The following is a 12,383-nucleotide window of genomic DNA, read 5'->3' as shown; positions in this document are numbered from 1 at the left end:
AAAAAAAACAACATGTAAAAAAAGGTTTTTAAAACCCCCCCCCCCCACACGCATATATATATGTATATATATATATAACATGTAAAAAGAGGTTTTTAAATCCCCCCCCCCACACGCATATATATATATATGTGTGTGTGTGTGTTTATATATACATTCTGCAATTAGCTTTAAGTGTTGATGGTGATTTTCTTTGGATTAATCACAGTTTAGTGAAAGACTCTGTATCTATTATCTCCTAATTGCGAAAAAGGGTTTGCAATTATACAATCAAAACTCAAAATTTTCTCGGCAGTTAGTAGGATTTACTTCCCCGGGAAACCAAGAAGGAAAATTCCCCAAGACAAAACAAAGAAGCAAACCCAAAAACAAAAGGAAAAAGAAAAAGGGAAAAAAAAAATGCTTAGTGGCTTTGTTCGCTTTCTTTCACTTTCTCTCCCTCGCCGTCTTCTCCACTCTTGTCCCCTTCACCACCGCCACCATCCTCCGAAATTACCATTTTACCCTCGTGACCTAATCCCTTGTTCGCCGGCGTGGCCAGGAACCTCGGCAAGTCTTCTCCGGCCATTATGACGAGAACCTTCTCCTCGTACGCCGCGTTCGCCGTCTTCTCTCCGGAGCGGCTCTCCTTCTCTCCGCCGTCTTCGTTGCCGGAGACTTCGCCGGAAGCCCGCCAGTACGAGCAAGCAAGGATGAGGAGAGCGAATGCGATGAGGCCGAGCATCGCCGCGAGCCCGCCGAAGAGGTACGGCACCGGCGAGTGCCACGGCGACTGGGGACTCGCCGGAGATGCTGACGTGGCTTTCACCGCGACTTCGACCGACGTCTGTTTCACGCTCAACGTTCTCATCTTTTTTTTTTTAAATAAAAAACTCTCTATTTTGTTTTTCAGGTTATAAGAAAATAAAAATAAAAAACGGCTGAGGGATGAAAGAATGTGAAGGGTGAGGAGTTTGATTTATAGGTAAGAAAAATGCTTGCGAAAAAAGAAAGCGAGACTGCCAACAGGAAAAAAATATATAAATTAAGCAAAATTCATAAAAAGGATTTTGTTTCACTTAAAGGTTACTTGTATTATTTTTGGACTTCCTTTAACCGGAATAGTGAGAACTTTCCGTGTATATATATATATATATAGATATAGATTGTATTATCTATATTGTTTTCATTATATTTTAATTAACTTTGATTTATCAGCCGTTTCATGTAATTAAAAGCATATACTACTCTAGTACCATACAAAATCACATGAATATATATGTATATATATATGGGTTGCAACATCAAATATTACTTCTTAGGATTACGAATCCAATATCGTGGTACCATTTTTCAATTGTTCTATTGGTCGGTGCCATTTCCCGTGGCAAATGATTTAAAGATATGACCCAAAGGTGAAACTGTGAACATTATGACGTCATCTATTTTTCATTTTAACGAAAGAAAACTGCTAGTTCTGCTTTTAGTTTAAATCTCTATCTGGGAGGAAAATATTATGCGAGTTTTTAGTTTTATTTTATCTCAAATATGTTTTGAAGCAGTTATTTGAATAACACTTGTTTCATGCATATATGTTTAGTTAGTTTATATCAAATTCGACCAATATTTGATAATGAAAGAATTTAAAACGAATCAATAAATTTAAAACGAATATATTTTTTCGTTATCTTAGACGGCGTTTCGGTTTTAAGCTTCGGTTCGATTTTTGTACAAAAGACAATATCTAACAAATACACACACATATATATATATATATATATAAAATATAGACACACTTTTTCTCTTTGGTTTATCCACATTTAATAATCAAAGAAAAAGGAAAGGATGCACTGGGGGGACATATAATCCGTACATAGACAGAGGCATATTATGATATTGATGCACCGCGCGTATATATGTGTATGTATATATGTTGGCAGTCCATTTCAACCACTGTCGAGGGTACAGTGAAAGAGCACTTTGGGGGCATTTCGTATCGTGGGAGATGACAATGTTTTGCACAAAAATTGTTGGGAAATGAAAAATTGTGGGTAAAGTCCGAACAAAGCCATCGTGGCTTTCTCTTCAATCTTCGATTGGTTGGTTGGTGCTTCAGTTTTAATGTGAATGTGAATGTATCCAATGCTATATATCGATCGTCTCTCTTATATAATTATAATAGCTAGGGTTAATGATTATTCCACTTTTGCATCATAGGATATGGATACAGATTATTATGATTTGGATCCATTGTTTAATTTTGTGTTATATTTATCAACCCTTTTCGGTTTTTTGGATACCCGGATATCGTAGACCAAAATCCAAACTAATTTTGGGATCAGAGCCAGCCATATGATTTAGAATATACGTTCCGTCCCCAAATTTGAGGTTCGAACTCGAAGCGGGATATACACTTTGCACTCTCGTTTCACCAGTTGAACTACTGAACTTCGGGTTCTTTTCGGCTATTCATTCATATGTTATATATATATATACATATTGACAACCATTACCATGTTTTTTTTAATCAAAAAACGTACATATTGACAACCATTACCATGTTTTTTTTAATCAAAAAACGTAGGCATATACATAAAGAATAGAAAGCACCTCCTCGCAAAAAAAAAAGATAAATAAAATAAATCCATATGATATGGTAATTGGATCTATGTATTTTTATAATTTACAAAAATAATAAAATAATAATAAAATCTCATATAAATACTTCAAATTTGTAAAATATATCAAAAAAATATCTAATTTTTTAATTTAATCTAATTGATATCTCAAATATTAAAATGTTACAAATTGATATCTAAAATGTTAAAATGTTTAAAACTAATACTCCAATTCACGAAATCGAAAGCAATTTACAACATTAATTCGTTTTTTATGATAAAAAAATTATATCGGCGTTAGAGATTAAAAATTATAACTGATTTTATGAGTTATATATCCATTTAGAATATTAATTTAAAATATTTTAACATTTAAAATATAAATGATTAAATTAGAAATATTTATTTAGCATATTATTGGAGATTTTTTTTTCTAAAATAAATAATTTTCATCGTTGCCCCATGTTTCGTCAGCTCCCACTTCTACTCCCTCATTCCTCATTAGTTGAGGGTACATTTTTGCACGGAAAGTCTCCTATTGTTTTTCCCTTAATTCATCTTTATTAACCCCCTTATATATATATATATATATATATATACATACAATAGCAACCAATGTAGAAAGAAAAAAAATACTTAAAATATCTTAGCAGTTTGACTTATTTATTTAAAAAAATAGAAAAATTAATATATATTATCATTTTTTCAAATAAAATACTATATAAATATCAAGTTTACAGGTAACTCATATATATATATATTAAAATTTGGAGAAAAATTTATATTTTCGGGATTTACTTTGTCTTAAGAACACAATTTATTAACAAAACATTAGAAAGAAATTCTAAAACGTTCATTAGGATCGAATTTAACATTCAAACATGATGTTACTATCATTATTACGATTTATCAAAATTTGGTGAAAATACAGCTGCAGTCGGTACTCGAATTCATTGCGTTTTGTTTTTGATGATGTTCCAAACAAATTCAATAAAACATATGTTGTTCAATCCATCCATATAGTTTTAATTAAAAAATATATTGTGATAAATAATGTCAAAGTGATGATTAATGATTAATGATGTTCATTATGGCCTTAATTTATGTGTATTATCTTCCTTACCTTGTCACTTGTCACCTTTATTCTCCATCCATTGACATATTTTATACAACATAAGCTAATTGGTTTGTCCAATGAATCATCAGCATAATTTTTTATAAGAATTTTATGTTGTAATTATGTTTCATCTGGTTTAAGTATTTAAAAACCGATCGATTTCTTATTATTTAATTAATTATTCAAAATTAGAGATACGAGCAAAGAATCTTCCATTAAACATGTTAAAGTTGTTCACTCGAATTTCTTTTGTTTTGAAAATATTAGTACGTTTAATTAGAGAATATATAATATTATAATTTATACAAACAGATAATATACTTTATATAGTTTTGAAATTATTTATGCAATATCCCATATGTTTGTTGTTGTTCACTTTACGAAAGGGCAACTTGGACTTTAAATTCTCCTCAAACTTTTTTATAATTTTATTATTTTCATTAAATAAAATAAAACAAGTAGTAAAATCTTACCCTTGGATTTCCTTATAACATTAATTAATTAATTAATTTTATTTTGGGTGGATAATCAGATTCCACTTTCATACTTTGAGCGGACTTCTCTAATTTGTGACTTTAATTCCATTTTATTCCCAAGGAAAACATATTTATTTCGTTATGATAAAAATTGTTGGCGCATAAAAATAACATATAATGACGATGTGACAGTCTACAGAGAATGTGCAGGCGAAATTGATAGGATAATCAAGGGTTAGTGCCCGTGATTTTTATAATCAATTCGGAAATAAAGATATGATTTTAATTTAAATGCCAAGGACACATTCGAAATTGGGTTTGGAAGTGTTTGATGACGTAGGTAGAAACCTTTTCTTCTAGATAAGGAAGCGAACACTTTAAATAATAATAATAAAAAAATTGCTCGATATTGATATATTTGCATCTCGGTTTTATATTCTTTAAAAAATAATTTTATTTTTTATACCCAATTTCAGTTCCATTCCTATTTGATTAGAATTAGATTGAATTCAGTTTTTATTAAAAAAAAATGTTTTATAATTTTTCTTCTTCTTTTTTCAGTTTGTTTTAATGGTGAGTTCGGATTATATTAGTTTGGTTACAACAATTCATATTTCATATCTTTATATATTACACACACACACACACACATATATATATATATATATATATATATGGTAAATGTATACATATCAAATACCAAACTTTATAAAACCTTAATGTATAAAATTTAAATTGAAAATATAATAGTATAAAATTAATTGTTTTTTTTTATAAAAGGCTTTTATAAAATTAATTGTTATGAGTTTAGAATTAGACCTATAAAATATTATCGAAGAGTGACCGCACCGTATTGTTTTTTTTTTTTTAAATTTACATATTACTTTATTTTGTTTCGTTTTCTTAAATACTATTAAAAATTTTAGTACTTATAATATTAGAAATTTTAATCAATCAAACTGCGTACAAATAATATCTAATTTGTTAATAATAATAGTAATTGTTAATTTAAAACACGCTTATATATATTAGACATAAAATCTGAAAATTTCCTCATCACATTTTTCAGCGTGTATGCAATCATCCTTAAATTTGTATGATATCAACGCAGAACTATTTTGTTAGTAGAAAATTAAAATATTATTGGTCTATATTATATATCAGATAATCCCCTAAAACATGTATTATTTCTAATATAATTAACGATTTCAATGGATTATGTTGTTTTAGATATATAGTCTTGAAAAGTTTCGAACTCTTAGTCCACTATATCTTTTAAATCACAGAACAAAATCTATACATATGTACACTAAATCTTATGGTTACACAAGTGGATATATCATATCAACAAAAAAAAGAAAAAAGATTTAACGTGCTTAATATATGCTTCCTCCGAATTAACAGATTTGATAGGGCACCACCATGTTTTGCCTCACCGAGATTTGATTTTTATTTTTTATCCTAAAATATATTCTGTCTTGGGGTATATCATACACAATCATATTATTTATTCCATTAAAATCGAATTTTAATGGTTATTTTTAAGATCGGTTATTTCAGATTTTGTCATGGTTTCAATTTAATTATTTAAATTTATCAATTTTAAAATAATCACACTAATTCGATTTTTTATTTGTCAAAACATATAAGTTTTTATGAAAAAAGAATTATTTTATCAAGAAAAATCTTTTTTTTTTCTAAATTTGTTTTCATTAAAAAAATCATATTAATGAATTGTTTTCAACATATAATATTCTAATTATTTGTTATTATTCACATCTTAAGTTCATTCATTTTAATATTCTTTTTAAAACATTTTCTCTCTCATAAACGCGCACACATTAAGTAGACACCACTACAATCGACATATGGAAGCGATTGGAGTGCTATCATGTCATGTTCGTGTCTCCGAATAAAACAGATGAAAAAGCTACATATATATATATATATAGGTAAAAATGTGAAAAATATTTTTATCTATTTTATTATGAGAAAGACGGCGATAAATATTTGGCTTTTGACTCCTTTGAAATTACCATAAAGTATAAACGAAACAAATAGATTTGCTATCTGCAACTCTTCTAATTCATCACATAATAAATACATAAAATACCGCAATATATACACTCCCAATACAATCCGTTGGTACTCAACAAACCCATAATTTCACTTAATTTTTCTTCACTACCTATAAAGATTCTTTCGCATCTTAATTTTTCTGTATGTCACAAATCCCACATCGGAGAAACTCGTGGCATTTAAATGCATTATAAATAAGAGACACTCGTCAATCCCGGATAAGTGGATTGGGGCCCACACGAGGCTGCATAAATAAACTAAACCCTAAACCTTGCCTGGTTGTTTAGGGCGGTTCTCGGATACTCGTGGGGATGTTAGGCCTGCGTTTCGCCCCCCTTTGAATCGAAACGCAGACGCCTCTATGAGTCTTCGTGTGGTGTATGGGCCTGGGTTTGGGCTTGCAGGTGGTGATTGTCGGCGTCAGGATGACGTCACCGCCGTTCACCGTTGTCCTCGCCAACCCAACCACTCCACAAATTTTTTTAAACAGTATTAAATTGTATCCAAATAACAGGGGAGTGGGCCCACACAAGACGCGGGTTAGAGTCCAAATCTTTTGGATTTAGGATATGACAATCGTTTTTTTTTAAAATGTGGTGGTTAGTGTTTTTTTCTCTCTATAGAAATTAGAGTTTATTTCTATGTACGAATTATCTTAAAATTACAATGTTTACAGTCTAATCAAAACCCTAATTTTAGAATATTTCGGTGTTTTACACATCCAAGTGATTGGATCCGAATTGTACACAATTCGGCAAGAGTAATATCTCTCCAAGAACTTCAACTCCATCCGAGCAACACTTACTCGGTCGAGTTGGCCTCTAAATACCACAATTCACACGTTTAATATTAGACTTGGCACATCAGATCGACGAAGCTTGAATTGATAGAAAAAGAGAGAACACGAGAGAGGAAAAAATTTCTCATTTTCTCATATGAACAAAAACAATATACTGTGCTGTATTTACACAACTACAATCGTAACTAATCGTAACTAAATCTCTAACCAACTCGTCTGCTAGCTAAGCACGATGTCAAAATGGGTCGGGTTATGCGGGTTAACCCGACCCAACCCGATTATTGACCTAAATAGTTTAACCCATTTGAATAATTTTTTTAAATGGGTTAAGTGGGTTTTAACCCATTCAACCCATGGGTTAAATGGGTTAAACCATTTAACCCATTAAAACCCACTATATTATCAACATTAACATTTATATTAACCCATTCAACCCACTATATTATTATATAATAACTAAAATTCTTATATATAGATATATAAATAGTAATATACGTTGTATATATATTTAAATATATATTATATATGTACGTATATATAAACATATATATGTATGCGAATTAAAAAATATAATATCGGATTGAAAAGTTTGCTATCGTTTTTGAATCGAACCGAAATATTTGGTATCGTTTTTGAACCGAACCGAAAAAATTGGCACCGTTTTCAAATCAAAACGAAAAAAATTGATATCGTTTTTGAATCGAACCGAAAAACTCGTTACCGTTTTCGAATCGAACCATACCAAAAAGTTTAGAAATCTGATATCCAAAAAATCGGTATCGTTTCCGAACAACCAAAAAAATCGATAATGTTTCTGAATTGAACCAAAAAATTTGTTACCATTTTCCAATCGAATAGTACCGAAAATTTCAAAAACCCGATATTCGAAAAATCGGTACCATTTTTGAACCGAATTGAAAAAATCGATATCGCTTTCGAATCGAAAAAATCGATATCATTTTTTAATCGAACCGAATCGAAAAAATCGATATCGTTTTCGAATCGAACCGAATCGAAAAAATCGATTTCGTTTTCGAATCGAAAAAATCGATTTCGTTTTCGAATCGAAAAAATCGATTTCGTTTTCGAATCGAAAAAATCGATTTTGTTTCTGAATCGAACAAAAAAATTTGTTACCATTTTTGAATCGAATAGTATCGAAAATTTCAAAACCCCGATATTCGAAAAATCAGCACAATTTTCGAACCGAATCGAAAAAATCGATATCGTTTTCGAATCGAACCGAATCGAAAAAATCGATATCGTTTTCGAATCGAACATAATCAAAAAATCGATTTCGTTTCTGAATCAAACCGAAATAATCGATATCGTTTCCGAATTGAAACGAAAAACTTATTGTCGTTTTTTAACCGAACGGTACCAAAAAAATTGATAATCCGATATCCGAAAAGTCGGTATAATTTTCAAATAGAATCCGATATATATGTGTACGAACTAAAAAAAATATCTCAAAGATTATTATGTTTAAATGATAATAAGTTTATTGTGAGAAAATTAAATGGGTTGATTAGGTGGTTATGGGTTTTATGGGTTAACCCAACCCATATAACAATTATTATTGGGTTGACCCAACCCAAACCTATAATTTTTAAAACCCAAATGGGTTGGGCCTAAATGGGTTGGGCAACCCATATTGACATCACTAAGCACCAGCTAAACATAATGAAATTGTTAATTTATACTTAATATTTAAGTATCCAACCCTTGATATATATGACCGTGTATCTTCAATGGCTATAGCACCGAAATCTATGAATATGCTACAAGTACTATCCATAATTTGAATTATGTTAGAAGTGATCTTACGGTAGGTAATGATAGATCAAACATTTTATCTTTTTGTTTCATTATACCATATGTTGAACACAAGGTATAGAGTCAACCATCTTATCAGGTCGGATCGCTTTCTCGTTCGTTAAGTCAATTGAAAATTATAGATGACACTCATCTATAGGCACAATCATGCATTTGCACAGACCGACTTATACGCGGGACATGATCCTCAAAAGCATCGTTTGATTTCCATAAAACTACTATTGTTTTCGATATATGTCATCAAAACAAGTAAAAACCATAAAAATAATATATGGGCTTTAACAAAAAAAAATATATGGGCATCCTCAATTCGACATTGTCACATTCATTCAGGGCATTATCCAAAATATCCTCCTTTTGCTAAAACTACTTCTGCACATACCCTTCTCCAACTGTGACATTGTGATCAGAATTCATATATGGTCACATGATGGTCACATTGATCATAACGTTAAATTTATGGTGATTATATCAAATCACCATGGTCACACCTTACATATCACATTAATCATTTGGTAAAATCATCAAAAATCTAACGTTGTGACCATCATGTGACCATACAATTATTGTGGTCATAAAGTCACAACTGGAGAAGGGTAGATGCAGAAGTAAGCATAAGAATGATATTTTGGATATTTTGCCTATTCGCTCATACAATGTGTAACATTCATAAAGTCTTAAACTACTGAAGTAGTAACATATATATGATTGCACAAAATGTAATTAATAACCCAATCTCATGCTTAATTATTCCTTATTAATTAACGAATATTTTCGGTCAGACGTATGTATGTATGTGTACGCCTTCAATCTATGATGAGCATTATTGACTTCATCATGCATGCAAAATGGTGATGATTACCGTTTTCATTAATTAAATCTCATCACAAATAATTAAACGGCGTACCAAATGATTACCGGCGGATAGCATGTGTTAAGATTCTCTTTTATATGACATACCCATACACTTGCAAACAAATCTAACATATATACATATGTATATATATACATATATGTGTGTATATATATAAGATTAAAGGGTCGTGATCAAATCTAACTCATCTTCAATGGAAACTAAAGTATTGGCATTCTTCATTCTCATCCTCACTCCACACTTGACAAAATGTGACACATCACTAACTCTGCAAACCCAAAACATAAACGTAACTCTCAGAAAAGGCAATGCCATTCAACAACAGTTCCTTCAACCCCACAACACGTTACGAGCCAAGCTCGGTCTTCCGCCTCTGAAATGGAGCAGGAGCCTTGCCGCGTACTCGTACCGATGGGCCAAAACCCGTCTCACCGACTGCGAGTTGATACATTCGCATGGCGATTTCGGGGAGAATCTATTCTGGGGAAGTGGCAGTGGCTGGAGTCCACGAGATGCGGCGGTTGCATGGGCCTCGGAGAGGAAGAACTATGACTGGAGGAGTAATCGTTGCAAGCCGAATCGAGATTGCTTGCATTACACGCAAATGGTTTGGAAGAATAGCTTGAGGATTGGTTGTGCCACTGTTGTATGCAAAACCGGTGACACTTTTGTCATTTGTGACTATGATCCTCCTGGTAATGTTGTTGGTCAGAAGCCATTTTGATTCATATACTCAAATTGTAATAATTCCGTACATTGTGGGGTCCGATGTGCAACTATAAAAATATGGGTATCAACTAGTGAATAACGAGAAATCACGGGTACCGTTTGTAATTGTTAAACAATGTTAAATTATATATTAGCGAGTTAATTAACTAATATTAGGCATAAAGCACATGGCAGACTAGCAGGTCAAACGTCGCTGAAAGCCTTCGGCGCCGGGATATCATGCACTCGACACTGAAATCCCCGTTTTGCCCCCCCTCCAAGCGCCACGTGGCATCTGGCGGCAACTACGAAGATCTAGTCGTCAGCTCCCGTCACGTTGAACGGCGGACGTACGACCTGCCGCGGGAGATACTGTCCACTCACGTAACGCCACGTGTCGTCTTCCGGTGAACACACCTTCGCAGCTTTTTTTTTTTTTTTTTTTTGCTTTTTCCAACTGTATTATCTTTTTTTGTTTAATTTACGTTCAGTTTAAATTTAAAAACCAATTAGGTTCAATTTTATTTTTAATTATTTCGTATTAAATTAATTTAGTGTTAGAAAAATCATTTCGAATCGAGTTTTAGATGGGAATCAAAAGAAAATAGAAATGTTATGTTAATAAAAAAATCAAACGAAGAAATGTTGAGTTTTATGAAATTAGAGACTTGGGGATAATGGTCAAAGCGATTAGACAATCCCACTGCAGCAGCCCATGTAAACATTTTCTTTAACGTCTCGATGTTTTTCCACGGTGAAAACGATACGCAGTTTGTGTTTCTAAATGCTTAACAACACAGCGTCCATTGCAATCGTGTAGCCTTTTCCTTAGTGGCGTGGTCTGTGAGACAGATGTATACCCACCCTAAGTTTATAGCATAATAAATTTGTACTTGGGCCTTAATCTTATTTGGAGCCTAATTATATATATAAGAAATTGGGCCTTTAGGCCCATTATCTTATGGAAGGGTATTGGGTCCACACATTTAATTTAATTAATGCTTATGACAATTTGTTCAGTAACATGGATAAGATTAAGATTGTTCACATTATTTATTATCTTTGCTTTTGTGTTTTTGTCTCTTGCTTATATATATATATATGAAAGTATTGCCGTTTTTATTATTTTAATTCACCTACCATTACATTTCCTTCATATGTTAAATGATAAATATTCAAATGATCTAATAATATCTCTCCACACACACACATATATATATATATATATATATTAGGATTGATGTATATATAATTATCTCTTATCCTCAAATAAATTATCATGTCGTCATAATTCATCATCAAACGCTTCTAAGGTCTCAACTTCGTTATGTTGTCTATTTTTTTTTTAATTTTAATTTAATTTGATCTCAACCAGAGATGTCACAATCTCTACCAACCGTCAGATATTCCCACTACTCCATAATAGACGGCAAAGATCTCAGCTTGTCCTCCATTTCAGATTCTTTTATGACTAATAAAATCATCAACCCTTGCAAAGAGAAGAATCTCGGCTATATATAGGCGAAGGGGAACGTGGGAAGGAGCAGAACCAGCAGACTAACTCCGTGAAATATACAGCGTACGCCGTTATAGTTCCGTTAACTATTATTGAGTGATAGTTAACGGCGTCTTTTTCCATCCGTCTTCCGAATGTTTCTCTCCCTCCGTACACCAAAAGAACATTTTTCTCCCGTTTAGTTCGCAAATAAAATATTAATCTCGATTAATAATCAGTTTAATTAAAATAATCGAGCTCAGATGATTGTAAAGTTTATAGAAGTGATATTATAAAATAAAAAAATAAAATATTGAGTTTTTTGGTGGATTTGAGATGTTGATTTCGGTAATTATGGAATTGAAATACTATTAATATATATAACTAACCATGCACTACTAA

The 12,383-nt window shown here is 31.8% G+C and overlaps 2 protein-coding genes across 2 annotated transcripts; one reads left to right on the top strand and one right to left on the bottom strand.

Annotated features, from left to right (window-relative positions):
* Positions 1 to 170: 170 nt before the first annotated feature.
* LOC104803603 (protein GLUTAMINE DUMPER 4) lies at positions 171 to 943 on the bottom strand. Its single transcript, XM_010527583.1, has one exon. The coding sequence runs from the start codon at positions 848 to 850 to the stop codon at positions 404 to 406; it is 447 nt and encodes a 148-aa protein (XP_010525885.1). The 5' UTR covers positions 851 to 943; the 3' UTR covers positions 171 to 403.
* Positions 944 to 9,971: 9,028 nt separating this feature from the next.
* On the top strand, positions 9,972 to 10,891 carry LOC104804499 (pathogenesis-related protein PRB1-3). The gene has a single exon (XM_010528812.2). The coding sequence runs from the start codon at positions 9,972 to 9,974 to the stop codon at positions 10,500 to 10,502; it is 531 nt and encodes a 176-aa protein (XP_010527114.1). The 3' UTR covers positions 10,503 to 10,891.
* The last annotated feature ends 1,492 nt before the right edge of the window (positions 10,892 to 12,383 follow it).

Source organism: Tarenaya hassleriana, unplaced genomic scaffold (assembly GCF_000463585.1).
Source record: "Tarenaya hassleriana unplaced genomic scaffold, ASM46358v1 Cleome9, whole genome shotgun sequence".
In the NCBI taxonomy this organism is placed as follows: Eukaryota; Viridiplantae; Streptophyta; class Magnoliopsida; order Brassicales; family Cleomaceae; genus Tarenaya; species Tarenaya hassleriana.
The sequence above is the reverse complement of the archived record's forward strand: the minus strand, read 5'-3'. Positions and strand labels throughout refer to the sequence as shown.